At 38.0% G+C, this 25,422-nt stretch overlaps 1 protein-coding gene across 2 annotated transcripts in view; it reads right to left on the reverse strand.

Annotated features, from left to right (window-relative positions):
- Positions 1-8,177: 8,177 nt before the first annotated feature.
- The window catches only part of BCKDHB (branched chain keto acid dehydrogenase E1 subunit beta), a 262,858-nt gene continuing 245,613 nt past the window's right edge, over positions 8,178-25,422 (reverse strand). For both annotated transcript variants that reach the window (XM_075597957.1, XM_075597956.1), the window contains 2 exons: positions 12,644-12,805; positions 8,178-8,450 (listed from right to left, as the gene is read on the reverse strand). In XM_075597957.1, coding sequence (XP_075454072.1) covers positions 12,665-12,805 — 141 coding nt within the window. In that variant the 3' untranslated portion in view covers positions 8,178-8,450; positions 12,644-12,664. The remainder of the gene's footprint in view (positions 8,451-12,643; positions 12,806-25,422) is intronic.

Here is a 25,422-nt window from a genome sequence, read left to right on the forward strand (position 1 = left end):
TCACAGAATTCCTTCAAATTCATTAATTTACCTTTAACCTGCTGATTTCCTACAGGTATATCTAGGAAATTTTTGGCATTCGATAAGTCAAATCCCATAGTATGCATTCCTAGGCCAAAGTCTGGATTTTCAAAGATGGGGAAAAGCCTCGATTTGTTCTGTTATTTGGCATTTTGATTTAAAGCTGCAGTTCAGTCTTTTTTTTTTTTTTTTTTACTTCAATAGTTTCATGTGGGCAATCTCTAATTACCTAAAGAACTGCATAGCTGCCGGTCAATTCGTTCTCCGTCTATTGATAGGCAAAGTTTGGCGACATCTTTAAATATGGGGAATGTAAATCGTTGCTATAGGAACAAGCATGCTTGTTAAAATAGAATACAAGAAAATTGGTCTTTCAAATTTGTTTTTGTTTTTTAAACAGAAAATGCTAAAAGTATTTTTTCTTACTACAGAACTGATTTATTAAAAAAAAACACACATGCAGGATATTGCCTGAACTGCAGCTTTAACCATTTTGTCAAATTTTAAGTATAAATATTATTATTGCGGATTCGAAATCACCTGGTAGGGTTTGCCTAGTAAGTATTCCTTTCCATAGGAGGGCTAGCAATGGTACTGTTTTATCAAACGTGCTTTCTAGGTCTACCCACCTGTGGAGATTTGCTTTTGAGGAGTCAGGAGGTGTGGCTCAGTGAGTAAAGACACTGACTGGCCCTTAGTTTGGAACAGGGGAACCTGGTTCAATTCCCGGTGTTGACTCCTTGTGACCTTGGGCACCAAAAACATTGATTGTATGCTCCACAGGGCAGGGACTGTGTCTGCAAAATGTCTCTGTAAAGCGCTATATAAAACTAGCAGCGTCATATACAGTAAAAACAAGCAATTATTATTTGAGTGCTAAAAAATGATTTGCTTTAAGTGAGTGACCAGGTAATATTTCCTGATAATTGCCATACCCCTCTTTCCCTGGGAGAGAGCAAAACCGTCCTTGGTCGTCTCACTATCCATGGCCTTTTGTTACAGCTTATAAATTGCATAATCTTGTTTTGTAAATCTTTCATGTGTTTAATTGGGATAGGAATCGAGTGTGTTTGAAAGTAATAAAGTAACCTAGACAGCATAGTCATCTTTACAGATATGGTATGGCCCATCCAGGAAATATGGTGTTTATTCTCCTAGCTTTGGATGCACGCTGTTGAGCTCCCTGAGGACTTCAATTTGTGAGTAGTTCCTTCATCATTATTCCCCATTGTCTGCACATTATGCTTACTCTGCATTTGCCCATTATCTGAAGTGGGGGAGTAGAGGCGACTTACCTGCACCCAGGGACACCGAGTGATTGGTGTTATCCAGTGGAAAGGCTATGTTCCTGTACCCTCAGTAAGCTTTGCGCCAGAGTTTATGCTATGCACATTGGTTCTACATGGATTGCATTTATTAATTATACAGGCATGTAAAGTTTTAATATATACCACTCACCACTTCAATTAAGGGATACTTAAAAGGTTTCATATCCTTTATTAAATCATCAAATTTTGTGGGTAATATTTAATAATTTTTGAAGTATTCACTGGATTTTAAACCAAAATGTCTCTGATGCACTGAGTGGATACTTTGTTAACCTTTTTCATATGTATTCAATGTTAGAAGGTTGTGTTTGATTTTGGTAAATAACTCTGGCTAATTAGATTTATATAATGATTGATAATTTTTAGTTAGAAAGATTCCACAGTATTTTAATTGTGATTAATTCCAGCAGTTTCGGAGGTTCAGTTTCATTAACTTCCCTTCTGTTTCCGGGAGTGCTCAGTTAAGGACCTCTGACTTTGCTGTATTCATTTTATACCCTGAGAGAGCCCAATTCAGATAGCGCTTTTTGTAGGTTAGGGAGAGATGTCAGTGGGTTGGAGACTTGCCAGTATTATGTTGTCTGCAAGTAGGATGGAGATGTATTTAAATTGTTCCTATCTGAATGCTTTGTATATTAGGGCTTTTTCTAATAGTAGTCGCTAACGGCTCAAATCGTTAGAGCGAATAACAAAGGGCAACCCTGCCTAGTTCCGTTCCCAATATTAATTTGGTTTAACTCTCCTCCCAGCATTTTTAATGTTGCCGTTGGGTACTTGTATAAAGCCTGGACCCCTCTCCGGAATCGTCCCATGAAACCAAACACCTCCAATGTTCTGTTTAGGAAATTCCATTTAATCCTATCAAACGCTTTTGCAGCGACCAAATTTACCATCGCCTTAGGTCTGGCATATTTACATAATCTATTAAGTCTATAATATTTCATGTGTTATCTGAAGCCTGCTGCTTGCTTATAAAGCCGAGTTGGTCGTTATATATAGTATTAGCAGAGGAAGGATTGGGTTGAGTCTGTTAGCCATGGTTTTACTATAGATATTTAAGCCCAAGTTTAGGAGAGAAATAGGCCTACAGTATACTGTAGCTAGCACAACTCATCAGGTCTTTGCATTCTCTTGGGATAACTACTATATTTTCTTTAGACATTTGTGCTGGAATCTACATTCCCTTTAAAAAGCTATTAAATAGTTCTAAGAGATGTGGGCCATGGATTTAAAAATATTTTTTATAATTGAGATTGGATAACCTGTGAGGTCCTGGGACTTTAGTGGGTTTCAGTGTCTTAATGACCTTGCCCAATTCTATAGCACTAACAGTATATTTGCATTGAAGCAGCAATCCAAGCTGCCGTTTTTTTTATTATTATTTTATTTTCCCTTTAATATGTGCATCAATACAAGCCACCCAATGATAAGTAATTAACTAAGTTGCCGACCGATCAGCAAAGATTCTTCTCTGGGGTTCACTAAATGGCGGTCAGTGCAGCAGAAGAGGACCAAAGATGCAACATTTTGTGGGGAAGATCGTGTGACCAGGCAGTCACTAGACACAATTGGTGCATTGCTAGAAAGAGGATATGGCTCAAAAAGGGGTTTGCCAGAGCCTGTTTCAGAAGAGGGTGGGGATGTGACTTTGTAAATGGTTTGATATAGAAAACAAAATGCAGGTTACATCATAATACATAAAAAATGTCATTTAAGCTGTTTTGTAAGAAAAAAATGCCACAAGTACATTTTCACAGTAAAGAACTGACTTATGGAAAAAAAAAACATGTAGGCTATTGCTTGGTTTGCAGCTTTAAGACATCTAAAGTCTTCTGCAGATAGTTTGGGAAGGTAGCAATCCTTCAAATATTTGTCTATTTGGTCTAGTTGTGCCTTTTTAGCATTGGGCTCCGTCAAATCTAGGTTATATAATTTTATAGAATCTGGTAAACTCTACTTACATAATGTGTCACACGAGCTGAAGTATACACTGGGAAAAGGGAAGCCCGTAACACTGAACAACGTGTCATTTTTCCTTTTCAGTTCAACCGGTTATCTCAAGGGATCAAATTTTCCAAACTGAAACATTGGCCAATCCTTCATATCCTGTTATATGTGCACTATGCAAAAATAACCCTATTCTAGCCTATAAAAGAGGTAGAAATCTGGGAGACTCGTTGGTTAAAATGGACGATCAACAAAAATATGCCATAGAGCATTTTTTGAGTTACAAAAAGACAGGATGTTATAAGTGCAAAGGGTGCTCAGTATGCACCTCTATTATTGTAGGGGACACGTTCTATCATCCTATTAATGGCAAAAAGCTAAGGATAAAGCATAGAATCACGTGTGAAACATTGCACGTGATTTACTATCTAAAATGCTCTTATGGGCTCTTCTATGTGGGGAAAACCATATTTATCCAACACAGAAGTAATATGAAGAGGGGAGAAGATAACACCACCTTGCTGAAGCATTGTAAAGACCACCGCCACAATGCTTCTGCTATGAGATTTATGGGGATTGAACATCTATCGCCTATGGGTAGAGAAGGTGACATCGACAAATTACTCCTACAAAGGGAGGCATTCTGGATCAGCTCATTGAAAAGCCTCAAACCTACCGGGTTAAATGATGATTTTGAATTAACCTGCTATTTCTAAAAAAAATTGCTTAGGTTCAGGATCCCAATTACCCCCCTTCCATTTATTCATGTTTTTGTTTTTGCTGTTTTGTTTTTTTTTGGTTCATCTTTCCCCCATTTCTAATTACTTTCTTATCCCCATTTTTTCAGGTATCGTTTTCTCAATCTTAACTTCCCTCATTTTTTGATACTTGGTCAGTATATAGTACATTTGATGTTCTGTGTTGCAGCATTGGTGTGGCAATTTACTGTGTTATTAGTACTATTTCTATGAGCAATATTATTGCTCACAGTGTACATTATACTATCCTGCTGTTATCCAGCTACATGTTTTCATACCAAGCTATAGATCTATTTTTTATTTTGTGTTTGTTTTTTGTATATTGGCTTCCCCTACTCCCTTTGGGCAGTGGTTTAGTGAGGAGCCGTTTAGCATGGCGCTTTTATCTCTGTTATTATTTCTCTTTTTTATTCACAGAATTGTGGGCTGTTACTGGGGTCTTATTCTGCACTGGGTGAAGCCTTCTCCCCTTCTGCCAGTCCATTGCCTGCCGCTGCTTCAGTTATGCTGGTACACGGACACTGACGTCAGCAGAGGAGGCATCCTGGCGCCGTGACTGGTGGATTGTATCCAGCTCATTGCTTCGCCCCCTAGATGCTGTCTGGGACATAGCAACACCTCCTCACTCAGCTTCTTTTATGAGACGGCGACTCCTGACGTCAGGACGCCGTCCAGGAGACCACTCCCATTACTCATGGTGGACACTGATGCATAGCGAGGGGCCCTTGGAGCAGCTGGAGGGAGGTGGGTGGTGTTTTTTTGTGGGTGTGTATGCTGTGGGACACTATTTAAGGGTTCTGTATCATTTGTCACTGTAACCCTGATGAAGGTGGTAAGCACCGAAACGTTGCATCTCTGTGACTATTTTAGTCATTAAATGACTTCTTTGATTAACCTTTATGCATCTTTTTTTTTGGTGTGCATGGCTTCCCCCATTTGCTTTTATACATAACCACCCCATTTCCCAGTTTCATAGCCGAAACCGGTGTTCTGGTACTAACTGCCTAAGTTTACTTGCCAGCAGCTTGTCTGCCTTGTTGCATGTCATAAAAGGTCTGCTGGGTCCATTTTAAGGCCTTTTCTGTGTCTACAAGCTTTAATCTTTATAGCTCCTCTCTGGCCTGCAGTAATAGTTTATATAAAGTTTTTGTTAGTGCAGGAACATAAATGACGCTCTAACTGTAATCTTTCATGAGACCAGAGACAATATATGTTTCAATTAATCCATCATCTCACAAGGTGATAGAGTGCTACAGAGGGGTTCTATTCTCTCTGGTCTCATATACAATTAGCTGCTCTAAGCACCAAGACCTACCATACAATTTTTTGCTGAAGTGGGGGTATCTGTTCAGTGTGTAATCTTTTATGTTAGGTTTTTCTGCTTGCGGTTCTTTGCTTTTTTCCTATATGAGGCTATGGAAGTGAACTGCACTCTAATTGTTGCTTTATGTGCTTCCCAGAGAGTGGCCATAGATTTGACTGAACCTTTGTTCATCAGAAAATATTTCTCTAGCGAATACCCAATCTTCTTCTACAGCTCTGTGTGATTTAATAGCGAATCATTGAAGCGCCACTGAAACAGTTTAGGCCTAGTAAAGGGGTGGTTCAGATACAGTTCCACGGAGACATGGTTGGACCACGTTATATGCCTAGATTTGTCTGTGGCAATCTATCAAGGAGATTAGCTGTAACAAATATATGATCTATCCATGAGTAAGAGTCATGGGTGCAAGAGTAAAATGTATAGTCTCGTAGATTTTTATGTTTGATACCCCAGGTGTCCTCTGGGGTAAATTCCTTTGTCGGATTCCTAAACTTTTCTTTGATGTAATTTTGGTTTGGTGTCATGGTTTTATCTACATCAGGATTTTGGATCATATTAAAATCTCCCCCTATTATGATAGTTCCTAAATGATTTCTCCAATCTTTTGTAGAGTGGATCTGGGAAACTCAATGTTTTGACCGTTGGGGGCATATATGTAGACTAGTGTCATATTAACGCCCTATAAAAAGCCATTACTCATAAAGAATTTACCTTCTTTGTAATTTTTAATTGCTCTCTTCTGAAAAGGGACATCATATTTTAATAGTAGTAGTAGTATGCCATCAGGCATGTCCCCTGAACGGTATTTAAACCCTTGTCGTTCAAAGATATTAGTGGATCTATCTTACTTCGTGTCCGCATGTGTCTTACAGTCTGTGTGTGGTTTCTCTATTACCTCTTCTTGCTGAGTTTTTATGCACATCGTTGAGGGCCCTGGGAAGCCTCCAATCTAGGAGTCTGTGGTTGTACTGGCAATGCAGGAACTGGGCAAAGGGTAAGGGGTTAAGGACAAAAAAAGCAAAGACGCAAGGGGAGAGATGGACATTTTGTCCACCTTGACACGTTTTAGTGACTTGTCCTTTACTGGACCAGATTGATAAACATAAGACAATCTATCTCTCATTGTTCACCCTCTATAAATGCGCACTAACAAAGTAGAAAACAACAATAACCTGTGGGAGCCATAAATAACGAGCAGTTAAAAATTATAGTCTCAGAGTCTCATTCGTTTCCCTTTGGCCTTCCTCCGAGGACCCAAGTGGCTCCAGAAAAATTAAAGTCATAGCAACATGGCCACAGGGGGGTACATGCCCAAGTTAGTCTGCATCCTCTGGAACCGCACTCTGCTTCCTCCCTCCCTGTTATCCTTACAGGTACAGAGGCCTAAGATTAACTCTTCCCCCCTCAGGTCTGGAGGGCAGCACTGAACTCCTCTGGTCTATCTCCCATCTCTCACCTCGTACTGCTTCTCGTGACATGCTTCTAATTCGTGGGTGTCTTTGTGGCCTTGGTTGGGGCCAAGGTCTCACTTGCGTTTCTAGGCCCAGGACCACGAGAAAGACCTCTACTTCTTTGGGGTATCTCTGCGAGGCAGGTCTTTCGTTTATGCTTGCTACTAGGCATAATGAAAATGCCTATCTATAGCGTACCTCATTCTCTCCAAGTACTGTTGTAACTGGGTATAAGCCTCTTCTTCTCGAGGTAGTGGATCTTGAGAGATACTGGAATATATGTAATTTAAAATCTTAAAATTCTATAAATTGTTGATTCCTACATTATTTTCTCCTTGGTAGTTTAATGGTGAAGTTTCACTACTACAGTACATATCTGCTTTTCTGAGGGTCTGCAAATCTTGGCCCTACGGCAAGGAATTCGTTTGAAATGAAGTGTCAATTTGTGTAAATAGTTTTGTTAGGTAAGCTTGCAGTTTGTCTAAATCTATTGCTTCTGGGATGTCTCTTACCCTGAGGTTCTACCTTCTTTAAAAATGTTCCAAATTGTCAAAATTATCTTTTAGGCTTCTGATCTCATAATTTAGTCTATATACCTCATCCTCTGAGGAGTCCTGGTTCTGCAGGAATTCCTCCATTTTGTTTTCAAGCAACGTTGTCCTTGAAGTCAGATCTGATTTGAATTCAGTAACAGTTTTGTCTAGGGATGTTAATAATAAAAAAGAAAAAAAAAAAAAAAAGAAACCTGCATCTCAGCTAGTTTCCCCGTCGGTAAGAATGTGTTAAGGGAAGTTTTCTTTTCTTTTGGAGTGATCTAACCGGAATCATTACAGCAGAGTCCACGGAGCTGTTTTAAAACGCTTCCATTTGCTCCGACGTCACATGTGCGCCACTCATGACACGTATTTTTATATACAGATGCAGCCACCAGTATTAGATCACTTGCCTGGGTAAAAACTAAGGCATCTCACAGTAAATGTCTCAACATTTGAGAGATTACTAATGGCCCATCAGATTAACACAGCAGGGATCCCTGCAGTCCCATTCAGTTTGAAGGGACTGCAGGGCCCTCCCCCGCTGTGTTAATCCAATGGGCCATTAGTCTGGTTGCAGAAATCTCACAGAAATATTAAAGTTTATAGGGAGATTGCCCCAGATTTTCCAAGGCAAGTGATCTAATACTGGTGGCTGCATCCGTAATTTGTGAATATTTTTTAAAGTTAAATACTTTTACTTTATGGGGACATAATCTTTCTAAGGAAGTCAATTACATAAATACAGTAAATTGCTCAATGTTCTTAAACAGGAGATCAAAGCATATGCCATTTAACAACACAATTAACACAAGTTAATTTACGATCAGATTTATTGAGTTATTTTAGGTTTAAGTATTGTTCTATAATATCCTATAAAGATTACATTAAAAAACAAAACAACTTTAAGGAATGAACAACCCACTGATTTGTACTAGATGATAACAGTCTCTCAAATTGTGACGGTTCACTGTATTGATCATTCCGGTATGTTGACCACAATGCGTTATCCAATACGATTCTTATAGATGAAACACTCAGGACACACTCTCTTAACAGGTCAAGGCTTCTTGTGCTTCAACTAAATTCTGCAAAAGTGAAAAAAAGAAATTTGTGTAAAAGGCTTAATTCTAAACTTCTTACATTAAATAATACAACTTCAATAGCTACCTTATTTTTTTAATTAACTATGCAATTTTATCGCTCACCTTTATAAGCTGTATTAAATAACTTTTGATTGAATACAGCACATGGGCTCAGATGTACAAAAGGATTCTAATGCTTTAGCACGCCTTTACTCCCATTCATTTAAAGGAGTGTTAAAGCTGAGGGCACTTTTGCAGATACCATGGACCAGAACACAAAAGGGTGACAAGTGACTTGAATTTGCTGCAGTATAACTACCAATTTGTAATCTTAATGTACTTCAGCCAGGCAGTTTCCTGGCGTGTAAAGAAATGTTCTGGACAATGTAAGGTCTTTTTTTTTATTGTCCAGTATGTTGACAATTTCATTACATTTATAATAAGAAAACATAATTACAGAAATATCTTAATTTTAAATGCACTTTGTGTATCAGTCTGGCACAGAATACTGACTGATAAATCAATTGGGAAAAAATAAGCAGTGCTGTTTCCACATTTTCAAATAGGTAAATACTGTAAGCAAGGAAAAGAAAAATCTTTATGCAAGTGAAAACATTCTATTGCCACTTCAGCAGCCAATGCAGCTGCTATTCACAGATGTACCTAATCCAATGGTGCAAACATAAATAGAAATAAATCGAAAAGCACAGAGAAACTCCATAGTGTGGTACTGTATATTCCTTGTGTGGTTAAAATAAAAAGGCAGTGATTGCGCTTCACAAAGCAAAAAAGAATAAAGGGCGCAAGAAAATGTAAATTTCTTTATATAATATTATTGATTCAACATTAAAAACTGTGCACTCACACAAACGATAATAAAATAGATCAAATAAAAATAAATTGCCTTGTCACATCAGTCTCCGTCCTCCCCTGTCCTGTGTATGCGGTCAGATTTAAATCCTGGGGTCCAGTCTCTTTGTCCACAGCTTGCTGTACGCCTTTCCTGATCTTTATGGTTGGGAGTGATGGGTGTTGGTGAGCTGTAGACTCCTGTTGGTTAACAACGGTCCCGGCTCCACTCCGCTGTGTGCCCCCTTCCTCCGACCGGCGTTCTGTTTGCTGCGGGACTCTCACGGAACGGACGTCACGTCCCGGATGTCACGACTCCTTTATTTGCGTGTCACCCCAGGATATCCCTGAGGAAACCACAGTAGGTGGAGAAACTAGTAGGAGGTGAAGCAGCAGAGACACGATAAACACTCTCCCATAGTCTCTCCCAATGTAGCCAGCATCCTGAGTGAGATCCAGATCCAGTATCCTGTGTGAGATCAGTCATCCTGCGTAACGATATTTCCAGTGGAACACAGAGCATCAGTGACACACGAATTGAGGAGTCGTGACTTCTGGGATGTGACGTAAGTTCCGGGAGAGTCCCGCAGCAAACAGAACGCTGCATCTATAGGGACGCATTTATCAGTGGTTTTGCGTTTTTATGTTTTTTAATGTTTAAAGTATACACTTATATTTAATTTTTATTACATTTTATTTTGGTAATTACTATCCTATACAGAAATCACACAGAGTATACGATTTATAGGGTACTTGAGCATACATGTATGTATTAATTACATTATTTACCATCAAGTGGACACACACCTAGCGCACCAGAACACACACTTTGAGTGTGTGTTCACAAGTTCTTTTTATTTAGTGATTGCATTTGGCATGTACTAGGGTGACTAAGCACTCTTTCAAGGATAGCTTTAGGGAGTACAAAAGAAACATATAGAGAGGATTTCTACTGTATTACCTGATGTATCAAGACATTTTCATCATTATTATTTTGACCCTGGCTATTTTAAAACCATGGGTTTGGAGCACATATCACAAAAATATAAGGGTAGAGATAGATTTACAATATTATGGAAACAAGAAACTGACTAGATTTTTAAATGTCTCTCACCTGAAGGTTTAAATGTAATCCCTGATATAGCAATGTTACTGTAGGATTATTTTTGGTATTTCTGTTATTTATATAGTTTCTCTCCCTTTCACTATTTTTAATTTTAGGATTCTATCTATATATGAATACATATAATTTCTATATATATGTTTTTTTACTTGTATTAAAATATCAATTATCAATATTTTATTTATTTATTTATAAAATATTTTACCAGGAAGTAATACATTGAGAGTTACCTCTCGTTTTCAAGTATGTCCTAGGCCCAGAGTTAAGACAAATAATACATGGTTACAAATACAGTTGCATAAATGAACAGGGTATACATTATATACAAGACATTGCATGCACAGTTAAAGAAAATATATATTATGGGCGTATGAAACAATTACAGACCAGATTAAAATGTGAGACAGCCTTAGATTTTAAAAACTTAAACTGGTGGTGGATTTGAGCGTCTCCGGTAGGATGTTCCAGTTTTGGGGTGCACGGTAAGAGAAGGAGGAACGGCCGGATACTTTGTTGAGCCTTGGGACCATGAACAGTCTTTTGGAGTCTGATCTCAGATGATAAATGTTGCATGTGGTAGGGGTGAGGAGCTTGTTCAGGTAGCTGGGTAGCTTGCCCATAAAGAATCTAAAGGCAAGACAGGAAAGGTGAACTTTGCGCCTAGACTCGAGTGATGACCAATCTAGTTCTTTGAGCATTTCGCAGTGATGTGTGTTGTAGTTGCATTGGAGAACAAAACGACAAATTGAATGACCAGGAAACTTAGGGAGGATTTGTTCCTGTAAAGTACCCCTAGTTTGGCACAGGTTTTGGATGTCAGGGTATCAATGTGCATTCCGAATGTTAAGTGGCAGTCAAACCATATGCCTAGGTATTTAAAACTAGTGACAGGGGTTAGGATGGTGTTACTGTAGTGTTGGTTCTAATCTGGAGCTCAGTCGCTGGAAGCTTGAAAAATTTAGTCTTGGTCCCAAATACCATTGTTACAGTTTGAAGTATTGTCGTACAATAGAAGTATTCAGAAGTGTATAGGTGTATTTATATAATTAATGGAAGCATTTAATATGTTTTTATCAAAGTTTGTTCTCTTTGGCAGATCCCTTTATAAATATTTTATTATAAGCTTAATATATACATTTATAGTTTCCTTACATGTATTCCTTTTTAAATTGGTTTATAATAGTTAATCATTTTTAAACGATTACTATGGGCACAGATTATAACGACAAGGAGAGGCCAGTGAGCAAATCACTGCGGAAGTAGCCAATGTGCTACCAAAAGTATTTAGTGTTAGTCGCCGGACCAAGTATCACTGACGCCATCACATCCTGCAGGGGTGGAGTCGGGTCCCGGAGCGCCGAGTCCTGGATTCAAGGAGTGCTCATCTCATGATTTTATTTGTACCCATTAAAGGAATATACTACACTATGGAGTTTCTCAAAACTTTATCTTACAGTATATATACTGTAGATGTTTAAATCATATCGAAGACAGATCGAAATAGCCACCAAACAAGAAAAACAGAAAATCAGTAAGGCACTTTAAGCAAGTATTTATGAGAGCCAATATGGTGATGAACTTACTCCACTCTACAATGATGTATGTCTGAAAAGTGCTACCCCAACTGCAGCCATTTAGTCTTTGTGGTTACTTATGTAGCCAACGTTATTACTCCGGTAATCACAAGACGATGAATTGGTGTTAACGCATTATTCCTGCTAGTTTTGCCACGAGCCCTTTTGAAAACAATGAACGTGTGCGTTCTCCTTAACGCATGCAATTTATATGGCTTTATTTTTTGCATTATTATCCCCATTAAAGCAGAATAAAGTTGGCTACATCTGTATTTGTTGCATTAATATCTACAGCAGTACAAATAATTCCAGTGAGAAGGAGTAGTGTCATGAACTACAGTATAAGATACTTCTGGCTAAATAATTCCCTGTGTATACTGTCCTGTTGATTCTAGCAAGTAAAGTAATCCTAAATAGGATTAATAAAAGGGAGTTGAGAGAGTGAGATGATTTACAATGAGTACTTAAAAGAAAAGACAGATGATGGATTTGAAGTGTGAGGAAAATATATAAGTAAATGAAGTCCTGTCACAAGGTACCTGAGAAATACATGTGTGTAGCTGCATTTTAAACACTGTCATTTAGCCAACTTATCCTAGTGACACTTATATTCTTTAGATACAAACTTAGAACTTAAACAAAGTACTTACGTAAAATTTGTCTTGTTCTAATCAGTAGTTCATCATTTTTCGTAGAGCATCATAGCATTTCCATTTGTCGGGGATATAGAAAGGTTCAAAGATATGAGGAAAAGGTGTATCATAGCCACATACTCGGGTTATTGGAGCTTCAAGATTCAGGAAGCACTCTTCCTGCAAAATGAATTAGAACGAGACGCAGCATGAATATTGACAAAAAAAATTATAAGCCTGCTCCATGCTATGAAAGTCTAAGTGCTGAACTGTTAAACTGCATGACAACTGCTAATGACAATATTCATCACCCAAAACATACACAGCTCGAAAGGCATTTGAAGAAAATTAAATTAGCCGCTTAATAAACTGACCAGTTGTACAGGATAAAAACCCGTCGTCACCTAATGAAACATTGTTTTCCTTCCAGCTACGTATACTGTAAATTTAAACTCAAACACCACGGTTATAGTTCAACCATTTAACACAAAATAGCAATATTAAGAGGAGCCACAAACATTCCTACAATTAGCCTTTTAAAAATAATATCATGCAATAAAGGATTTGTTGGGACTCTTGCCAAGCTAGAATGGTTTTCTCGTTTACTACCAATGAGTCATATTACCCCAAAAGCAAAGTGTTTAACACATTAACCACATAAAAGAATTACAATCCTGAAAGAAATTATATAGTTAGGAGACGCTATCAGAACTTTAAGAATCAAAAACAGTGCCTACAAGAATCTAAACAATCATTGCAAAAGTGTAAAATGTTTGTGAAACTGCAGAATAGAATAGATCAGTGGTTCAAAAGTGAATTCATGTGTATATAACTTTCCAGATAGTATTTACAAAGAAGGTTCACCATGTGAAGCACTCAAGTGCTTCCACTAAATACAATACTTAACTTAATTCATAATTAAAAAACAGCAAATTAAGGAGAACTAAATAATTAAAATAATTGAAAACTACTGAGTTGCGACTGTGTGACTAACATGATTGAATCCACAGCAGAGGCAAAAATATGGTACAGGGTTTTAAGGTTATACAGTAGTATAACACCTAATGTGCTAGTGGTGTTGTGGTGCTAAATTGAAAGTCCCCATGGGATATAAAGTGAAGCCAAGACAAAACAATAGTGCTTAAATATAAGTGATTACATGAAAAGCACAAACAGGCGAGTGAAAACTTGCAATAGGTGCTCCCATTGACTATACACTCAGACCACCATATACGCTCAGTGGCTAAAAGCGGGGTCAGATATCCACACTGCCAGAGCTCAGTAATGCAATAGCTGCTCCACTATTAGTATGCAGCATACTGTATATGGTGGTCTGTGTGTATACTCAATGGGAGCACCTATTGCAAGTTTTCACTCACCATATTTTTGCCTCTATGCTCTGGACTCAATCGTGTTAGTCACACAGTCGCAGCTCTAGTATATTTTTAATTATTTTGATCTCGTCTCCATTTATTATTTTTAAATGATGAATTAAAAGTTATACATTCATTGCATTCAGTTCAGGCTCGAGTGCATCACATGGGGCATCTTCTTTATAAATATTATCTAGTCTAAACAGTTTCCAGATAGCACCCCTCCAGTTTAACAAACTACATTTAGTCGAGCATTCATCTCTCTATTAGTATATAACTTTCAACTCACAAATATATATAATAGTACATTAATATATAACCCTACAACAGATAGTATCTAAACTACAATCCTGTTACAGGATTCTACAGTAAGTAATAATTCCATAACAGTGTTTTTTCATTGCCATTAAGATGTAACAAAGTGATACTGTATACAGGATAACATAGCCAAATGCCAGTGAATGGCATACATGTGAACAGTAATTGATAGATCAGGAGAAAAAGGAAAATGTGGATTTGAAAATCAAATTATTACATAAATTAAAAAGGATTAGGTTACATAAAATAAAAAATATTGAAAATGAACCCTATAGTAGGATATGTGTAAAGAACCCTCTGAAGTCAAAAGTTTAATGTTTACATTTCAACTGCCCTTACCTTAAATGATTGTCACCTCATTTCAATTGGCGCTCAACTCTCGAAGTGATGTGCTATCTTACAATATCTTTGTACTGACTCGTTATAGGTTTGTAACTAGTAATCATATGTCCCTTCGATTTTGCAGAATGAACAATACTAATATGCAGAGCATTTTGTAATAACGAAACACACTCCATCGAATTAAGAAAATGGAAATTCCCAGGGCACATGCGCATGGACACACTCAAGCTCGGCTCTGTGCTCAAGTGGAATAGTTCAATTTACTAGCCAACTTTTTATTTTCCTAACTGCTCAACTTTGTTGACTTTTGATTAAAACCTTTGCATAATGCCTCCAGAACTGAAAAACCATCTGCAACATGGAGTTTTGGACTATTATAAGGATGAAAAACTGGCTCCCGCGCTTCAAAGAAAATAGCGCCTAACCATGTGCTCTCTATGAGTCGGACTGTGAGCCAGACGATCCGGTGCAGTGTCTCTCTAAAAAGGAACTTGGATTAACTTCACCCCAGTATAGAAAACATGCTCTAACTGGAATTTCAGTGATCAGCTCAAAATAATTATCTCAGAGAGAACAGACATTCTCTTTTAAATGAATTGAGGCGGTGATTGTATTGCTGATCTCGATCACTAAAGACGGTAGATCATGGTGCAAAAATCTCGGCATACAGAATATGTAGGGATTTTTATTATATTTGGAAGAACAGTTAATGAGACTGTTTCAGATGCTGTTACCTGATATTACTACTGTACTAGGAAGCTCTGCTTTGATAGAGCACATTGTGACCTTATGTCCGTCAGCTGCCACAGAAAACCCGGGGAACGTATGGACAAGACTGCACTTTTATTTTTATTTTCTTTAAAAGTATCGTTGGTGGCAGCGAAATAGCATTCTGAAATAATCCGAGATGACATCCACATTCAAGTATTTGGCGATTTGGCACCCATTACAATAACAAAGAAGAGGAATGAAAAAGCAAAAAGGTCACGGAGGTCCTTAGAGCGAATAGAAGCCCACCTTTGATGTGTACAGTATATGACCTACAGTAGATCTAGTTCTAGTCACCAGCATTTTCAATTACTGTATGACAGTACGAAGTGCCTGTGCGGCCCTGATCAACACAAGACTTCTCTTGCATTTTGTATATCTTCATATTTTACAGATTCAGTGCGTTCTCAACTGGGTTTGGTACCTTTCTATAAACTGTAGTCTTCATAAAATAAATGAAGAGGTTAAACAAAATGTATACTATATTCAGTAGCATACATTCTAATTGTAGTGTGCTTCTACTATTATTCTTAATCCATTAACAAGTCTGTATTTTAAGTTGACTAAGCTAGATACACTTCATATTTGTTGCCTTTTTAGATTTGATAGTGTTCATCCTTGTTCTATTTGTTGCTTGTCCTAAGCATGTTGTGTTTCTCTGTTGCATGACATGTTACCCCACTCTTTCAAGCCCTGCTTGCTATCTTTTTTTGCAGGGTTATGCCTCCTGGGCATTTTGAGTCTCCCAGGAACTTTCTTTTGTTGCATTTTCTTTGTTTTTTTTACTTGCTCTTACTTAAATTACTGAGCTCTATGTACTGAATAAACGTTATGGTTATTTCTATGTTCTTTTTTTCCCTCTCCTAATAATGCCACTCAAATCTATATACCATAATGTGAAGGGCCAACTTCTTCTGTCTGAATATTCATATTTTCAGGCTGATTTGGTGTATATTTAAGAAACGCTATTTAAATTCTCTGATACACACAGACTTTTAATGGCATTTTCTCAAATATATTTTGCATCCACACCTGAGAAAAAAGGAGTCGTAATTCTTAAAAATTATAGGGTTGCATTTAATCCTGAAAAGATCAAACTTTACAAAGATGGAAGGATCATAATTATTATTGGTATAAGACAATAACTCTGGCTAATATTTATTGCCCTATATGATTCCAAAAACAATGCTTTGAGCAATTATATTTGTTTTTGGAGGCGATTTTAATACAGTACTGAATCTACCGTAGACCATCACAGGTCAAAAACCCCTTCTGATTTAGGATATTCCCTCCCTAGAGACTGGAATCTGACATTCATACTTAAAGAATTTAAGGAATTTTCCGATTGACCCAAGGATCAATTTGTTTCTAAAATCTAGAGATTCTGCTTAATTTTCTACAGCCCATCAAATATACAGATGCGCCGACGAGTATTCTAAAACTTGCCTTGGAAAATCTGGGGCTATAACCAACAAGATCCAGGTACATGCTGGGTACATGCTGGGTACATGCTGCAACTGCAACATTTCAGTGACATTTCTGCAGAGACTAATGGCCCATCGGATTAACACTCAGGAAAAAAGGGATCCAGCGCTCCACGGATTTTTAAATAAGTAAATTTATTGTGCCACACAACGTTTCGACCAATAGGTCTTTCTCAAGTGACTATTGGTCGAAACGTTGTGTGGCACAATAAATTTACTTATTTAGAAATCCGTGGAGCGCTGAATCCCTTTTTTCCTGAGTGTACTTTGGATTTTGCCTGGCAGGTACTTCCTTGAACCAGCAGCACCGGTAAACTGTATGTCTTATCTTATTTGTGGAGTGCAGCCTTAACCCTCTTTACATTGCCATCGGATTAACACAGCAGGGGTCCCTGACAGTCCCATTCAATTTGAATGGGACTGCCAGGGACCCACGCTGTTAATCCGATGGGCCATTAGTCTGTCTGCAGAAATGTTGCAGCATGTACCCAGCATGTACCTGGGTCTTGTTGGTAATTGCCCCAGATTTGTTTTAGAATACTCATCGGCACTACAGTATTCATGCATTAATGTAACCAAGTATTGTTATCATCTGTGCCCAGGACATACCTGAAAACGAGAGGTAACTCTCGATGTATTACTACTTGGTAAAACATTTTATAAATAAACTAAATCAAGTACAGATATTACAAAAATGTTGTAACTGTGCGATGCATAGAGATTCATAGCAATGAAAACACATTCTAGCGGCCCCCCTTAGCCATAGGCGGGGGGGCTTCATGACCGGGGGGGGTCCGGCCTTCCCCTCGCTGGCCCGCCCCCACACCTCCCTCCCCAGGACAGGGGAGGAGTTCCAGGAAGGCCTACTTAAGGCCAGGCTGGCGGGCAGCACATCCTCTTTGGCTGCCCGCCAGACGATTTGGACGTCCCTCTCCTCCCTGCAGTTTAAACTAAGGTAAGGCCCCGAAAGGGGGGTCAATCCTGGGCACTCCCCCCTCCTGTATAGCCGCGATTTTGAATCGGCGGCGAGGGGGGAGGCGGGATGCAGGGAGGAGAGGGACCCCGTAGGGTAGCGGCCCGTCCCCATCCTCCATCTGCGGCGCGCAGCATGCAGCTGGGGGGGTCGGACTTAAGCCTGTGCCGCGGGTCAGAGATGCGGCTGCTCCCGCGGGCCCACCCCCTTCCCACATCTGTGGGGTCGTTAAAATGTATGTGTGAGGAAGGGGCCGGCCGGGATAAATGTATAATAAATAACGTGGTATGGGTGTATGTGTGTGGTATGGGTATATGTGTGTGGTATGGGTATATGTGTGTGGTATGGGTATATATGGGTGTGGTATGGGTATATGTGTGTGGTATGGGTATATGTGTGTGGTATGGGTATATGTGTGTGGTATGGGTATATATGTGTGTGGTATGGGTATATGTATATATGTATATGTGCGTGGGTATATATGTGGATGTACGTACAGGTATTTATGGGTGTTATGTGCAGGTATGTGGGTGTGTATGTACATGTGTATATGGGTATGCATGTATACGTAGGTGGAGATATACGCATGTATAGGCTAGTGCAGCCGCTCTTAGGTGCACACAGGTGCAGTGTTTCCTGTCTTTATTTGTACGTTGCATGTGGGTACAAGGCGAGGGGAGAGGGGAACCGCCTGGAACCTCCCTGGTCATGTTCCATTATCTGCCCCTCTCTCAAAAGGTCACAATAAGCATGAGAGGAGATACCATCATATGAGCTTGATCTTTTAAAAATGTGTTAACAAATAATCTATTCTAAATACTGTAGCTCTGAACATTTAGGAAAATACATTGTAAAGTAAAATGTCTAAATATTTGATCAGAGCCCACGTTTTTGTCCACAATGTTTACAAAAAGTGTCAGAACCAAATGTTTCTGCTAAAGATTTTAAATATGGTGTTAAAAATTTTGTTGACAAATGTAAAAGAAAAAAATATATAATATTTGGGGGATACTTGTCACAGAGTACTGACAATCTAAATACTGTATTTGAACTAAAGCATTACATTAAATACTTTTTTAAAGCTTAAAGTGGCAGACACTTACTAGTCAACAAGTTAACCTATGCCATGTAACCCCTTCATAAAGATGTTGAACATGAGCAGTAGTTGTTCTCACTGTTGGAATATTATCAGATAATGGCTTAAGAAATGTATTTATCTAACGGCGATGTGAGTGTTTCAAGGCCAAAAATTAGTCACATGGATCAATGGTTAAGAAAACAAGTCATAAAAGTTTGAATATACATTCAGTGAGGGTGTAACCTAACACAATGACATACGGACCATGAATTATATTGTAGAAAAATATTCTCAAATTGTGCTAGGATTAAAAGTATAATGTGTGTAGCTGCAGTAACTGATGTGGCTTGACTTTGCATACATAGAAAAAATAACACCTCAGAGAAATGATGTGAAGATAAAGCAAATCATAAATTCCTTTGGCTAAAATCTCAAATTTCAAAAATCTAACTTGGATGTTATAATTGTGCCAATACTACTGGACAATTGTGGTCTCTTGCCCTATCGATTTTTCCCCTTTTCATTTCTGTACCCATAAAAATCTGTTAAATTAACAGTTGTGGGCAAAAAAAAAAAAAAATCTAACTTAGAGCCTGTATCTTCAGTGATCTATTTTTCAATTGACTCCACTTGCCTTCCCGTTTCAGGTGAACTGTGAGCAAAGTGCTTTGCATATTTGTTATGTTGTGTACTTGGGACTACAGCAAGGGTTAGAGAGTTATCCTCTTCAGGATCCGTGTGATCTGCAATAGCTTCTGTCACCAGAAATCTTACCACTGAAAGTACTATAACAGAGAAAGAAGATACTTTTGGAAAGCTACCATAGTGAATACTTTGCTCTCATGTGACAGTCAATAATTAAGGCTTTTATCCTAAAATAACATGAAGACAAAGTTTGCCAACAATTTTAAGGTTTCAACAGCATGTGTTGTTTTCTGTTTTAGTTCAAATCAGCCAATATTTGCTGCTTCAACTGATAAATCCATGGTCAACATCATACAATGCATATTAAACAACCACAAAAGGCATAACTTCATTATGCAATCGATTTCTAAATAGCAAGTGCAACATTTTTTATGATACCCAAACATTCCATACAAAACAAAAGTGTGCAACATCTAGATTTCCGGCAGTATTTTACAAATGCCCTGCATATAAATTTTATTTTGCAGATAAGGTTCAGATCAAGCAAAATAATGCATAATCCTTCAGATATTTCTCTATTCTCAAGAATTATGAAGATTGATTTAACCAGTTTGGATATCATGGTTTAGCAAATCTTGTGTGTGGCCATTCAGGCCTGGATATTTTTATATGTGAAAGTTGGTGGAAAAATTACCAGCTTTACGAATTTTGCTAGGTGAATTAACAAATAGCATTCCAATTATTTATTTATGCTTGGAAATAATTTTTTGAGATGTTCGAACTAGAACAAAGTCGCACATCTCTACCATCTACCCAATTTCAACCTTTAAGCTCACTCAAAAGTAGGGTTGATCAAGAAAATAGCAGGGCAACGAAAGAGTTATTATTTTATTTAATAATTTATAAATGATAAAATAAATAAAATAATTTATAAATTATAATTAAAATAAAATAATTTATAAATTATATCATATCATACAGGAATCGAACCCGGGACCTTTCTTATGCTAGTACCAATTCTCTAACGGCAAGCTGTTAAGTATATTTATAGAGTCGGTTTCATCACACCTGTGGCGTAGCAGGTAGGGAATTGGTACTAGCATATGTAAGGTCTTGGGTTCGAGTCCTGCATGTGTTTTATATAAAATATATTCATGTTCAACTCCCACATGATGTAGTGTGTGTGTGTCCCTCCTCTGCGCTTGAAAGTCTACGGCACTGGACTCAGGGAGAGCTGCAGATGCCGGTTAGTCCTCGTGTGGCGAAATTTTATAATGCGATCCTGGTTATAAAGCAGTTTAAAAATGGTTTTTGAGGCAAAAAGTGACACTGTGTGCTCATTTGCATGTCATTTCCCAGAATCCCTTGCTGCAGTGGAAGTGATGTATGCTGGGTGATAATGGGGAAAGGTGGGGTTGCAGACCTGCCTAAGACATGCAGATGAGCATACAGTTGTATTTGCATATTTGCTTTCCTGTGGAGGGTTTTTGTCACTTTTTTTACTCACCATAACTTAACTCAGTATTATGGTATAGCCTATTCCATAGCCTCTTTGCATACCCAGTTAAAATCAACCCCACACTGATGAGACCCATTAAGGTCGAAACAGCTGTCTGTGGGTGGTTTTCTGGGTATGCACCTTAACCCTGGCTGTGCTCAAAGCTGTGACCATGCAGCAAGCTTAAGCCTATAGGGAACCATGTTAAAAATGGTTTTTGAGGCAAAAAGTGACACCGTGTGCTCATTTGCATGTCATTTCCCAGAATCTCTTCCTGCAGTGGAAGTGCTGTATGCTGGGTGATAATGGGGAAAGGTGGGGTTGCAGACCTGCCTAAGACATGCAGATGAGCATACAGTTGTATTTGCATATATATATATATATATATATATATATATATATATATAATCAGTGGATCTTACTATTAGAGCATTGCAGATACTAATAATGGAACATCGAAGACTTATACAAAATAAACATCTGACTCACCAAATCTCCATTTTTTTTTTTTTTTTTACACATTGTTCACAGGGAGGTCTCAATAATTTTACATTCTGCGGAATTCAATTTACAGTATTATTCACCAAATATGTGATGGTGATGTTGTTAATTATTTACATTGTAGAAAGGCATATTGGATCTTCACTCTTAGAACTCTGGTCCCTGAAAGACTTAATACCCATTGGGATTTATTTTAGTAGAAGACTGGATGTTTGGGATACGTGTTTTTAGATACACAAGTACAGTATAATGGTATATAAATGACAATCTCGATATACTGTATGTGAATTGAATGTTAATGTGAATGTGAATGTTATCATGGGTTATATAGATTTCTTAAATATTATGACATGTTAAAAGAATAATGTTAAAATAATTTTGTAGAACAAGTTTGTATTTATAATTGTAATATTATGAGATGCACAGTATTTAACAATGTATTGATGAAGAGTATTTAAAAACATATAGGATATAGCTGTTTTTAATTGCTTTTCATTGATTGTTGATTCAGAGATGTAAAAGTTTTTCACTTACGGTGGACATCGTTACTCCTTGAGAAAGCACCAGTGGGTATGAAACGCCCAGGACCAGTGGGTATGAAACGCCCAGGAGAGTCCAATCTATTCACCTTTTAAAGCAGCAGTCCAAGCTGCCACCCCACCCCAGAGCAATGTAATAACAGGTACCAGGTTTAATAGTTTGTTGCATTCAACATATCGATAATCACTTGTTTATATTTCATGGTCCAAGTTTTTTTGGTTATGTAGTTGTTTTAACTACATACAGTACAGCCCATTGAGGAATCATTAAGAGCACCATAAACTGAATTAAGCAACACAATATTATTATTTTTAAAAATTATAATTAGTGACGGTTCAAAATCCAAACGTCGCAAATATTTGCATTTGCTCGAAATCTGGAATACATTTGCAAATTTGCGCAAAATACAATCCAAAACCTGAGAGAGATTCAACCTCAGATTTACCTTTACTTTTGGTGAACTTTTAGGTTTGCAAACAGGAAAACGCACAAAAGCTTGAATTTAAAAAAAAAAAAATACATTAAAAAGTCCTTGTTTTGAGTCTTTTCCAACATTTTGTTTACAAATCCAAAACAGAAACCAAATCAAGATCCGGCAATACCAAAATACATTTTTTAGAACCATAACCCCAGTGAAAGTGTCCACTCATAATAATAATAATGAGCCATGGTGGAGCTTAATGCAGCAATCCTCGCAAAATGTGCCAGTCGTTATTTTACATCATTGGAACCAGGAGCTGGTGCAGTGCTGGGCATGTAATTACTGGCTCGAGCTACCCCCAGTTCAAGATAATTACTGTTTTACGTGCAGGTACTCTTCAAAGCGTACCCAACACCGCGGCTGACCAAGAGGCAGCATGAACCGATGATGTTGCAGCTTGCAATGGATCGCAGGTCCTGCGAGATTTGGAGCCCATATTGTTTCTCCACGAGGAAGCACTGGCACAGGTGAGTACATACCAGTAAATAGTGAGAACTATGGGGGATCTCTGGAGCTCAAAATAGCACGGTTTCTGGTTCCAATTGTAAAAAACATACATTTTGAAAAAAATTATATGGGTGGGATTGTTGTGTCAAGTAAAATAAAAAAACAATGTAATTTCCCCAAATTAAAAAATAATTAGTGACGGTTCAAAATCCAAACGTCGCAAATATTTGCATTTGCTCGAAATCTGGAATACATTTGCAAATTTGCGCAAAATACAATCCAAAACCTGAGAGAGATTCAACCTCAGATTTACCTTTACTTTTGGTGAACTTTTAGGTTTGCAAACAGGAAAACGCACAAAAGCTTGAATTTAAAAAAAAAAAAATACATTAAAAAGTCCTTGTTTTGAGTCTTTTCCAACATTTTGTTTACAAATCCAAAACAGAAACCAAATCAAGATCCGGCAATACCAAAATACATTTTTTAGAACCATAACCCCAGTGAAAGTGTCCACTCATAATAATAATAATGAGCCATGGTGGAGCTTAATGCAGCAATCCTCGCAAAATGTGCCAGTCGTTATTTTACATCATTGGAACCAGGAGCTGGTGCAGTGCTGGGCATGTAATTACTGGCTCGAGCTACCCCCAGTTCAAGATAATTACTGTTTTACGTGCAGGTACTCTTCAAAGCGTACCCAACACCGCGGCTGACCAAGAGGCAGCATGAACCGATGATGTTGCAGCTTGCAATGGATCGCAGGTCCTGCGAGATTTGGAGCCCATATTGTTTCTCCACGAGGAAGCACTGGCACAGGTGAGTACATACCAGTAAATAGTGAGAACTATGGGGGATCTCTGGAGCTCAAAATAGCACGGTTTCTGGTTCCAATTGTAAAAAACATACATTTTGAAAAAAATTATATGGGTGGGATTGTTGTGTCAAGTAAAATAAAAAAACAATGTAATTTCCCCAAATTAAAAAAAATGTGAGGGTTTCCATTGATTATTTTTTTTAACAATGAAAGAAAAATAGCTCTGTATCGTGTTTTCTCCCGAAACAGAGAAAATGAAAAGGGCTATAAAAGCAGCCAAAAATATATGCGATATATTACTTAATCTCCCACATTCTATTACAGACGTGTGATGAATAACTTAGTATATTTTCTTTGGCTTTTATGTCAGTGCATAGAGGGGAAATGATTATAAACATTATATACCTCATTAAAGTATTCTGAAGTAATTCCATTATTACGGATATGAAGCAAGTCCCCTTGATTTCCAGCCAAGTTGAGAACATGTACTTTGAAGGGTACTTAAAATCTGTTCTACAGTACACTTAGCCATCCATCTTCATCTTCCAAAGTAAGAGTTGTATGATCTATCAAATTAGGTCTGGTCTGCACTTAAGAATATGAAATAATGATGGTCATCTAAACTAAAGACAGCTATTTAATGGCAGTAAGAACTTAATTAATGGGGGATATACTTAACTGCAGCAACTTCAAAGCAACAGACTGATCAATGTGGAAAGTAGATCTCTAAGTTAGTAGTATCTATTACATGAAATAACATGCAAAGGACATACCCAAGTAGAGGCCAGCAGCATTAATATATCCAGATGTCACAATTAAATAATTCTTACTACAGCCCTTAGAAACTGGAATTGTAATTAGAGAAGCACCATATAAAAGCAGAAATTGCACTGCAATGACTAACCAGCTCCTCTTCATGAGCTCTTTAAGGGTAGAATCTGCCCAAAAAGGTTGTAGAGGGAGAGATACAAGAAACAAATGTATATACCATTCAACACCTTCACTGCCAGCCCTCGTTTGTATATTTCATTTCTTTTAGTATAATTATATTACATATAGTATTTTATTACAGAACAAAAACATCTGTACTATGAAGGAAACTGCAGCAATTTATCATATCAACACAAATAACACTAGAAAAATACAATCTCTAGTGAGCTGCAGCAGGGGTGCACAAACTTTCCCCCCTGCGCCCCGTGCCTGCTCTACTCAACAGCTTGCGCCCCTCTCCTTCCTTGTCTTCGGTGTCAAATGACGCCGTGGGGTCACATGATGTTATGTCACCATGGCAACATGACCTCACGTGACCCCCGCGGCGTCATTTGATGCAGAGTTGCCAAAGACAAGGTAGGAGACATTGTCGATGCCTCACACGATCCCCCGGCATTTAATTTATATGCCGTGGGGAACAGCGGGGGGGCCTCAGTAACCACCGCGCCCGCCATGAAAAATATTGTGCCTCCCACAGCTATAGCATAAAATAAATAATTTATTTAAATAAAACTGGACAGAGCGTACCAATGTTTTTTGAAAAG

This window comes from Ascaphus truei, chromosome 4 (assembly GCF_040206685.1).
Source record: "Ascaphus truei isolate aAscTru1 chromosome 4, aAscTru1.hap1, whole genome shotgun sequence".
NCBI classification, from domain to species: domain Eukaryota; kingdom Metazoa; phylum Chordata; class Amphibia; order Anura; family Ascaphidae; genus Ascaphus; species Ascaphus truei.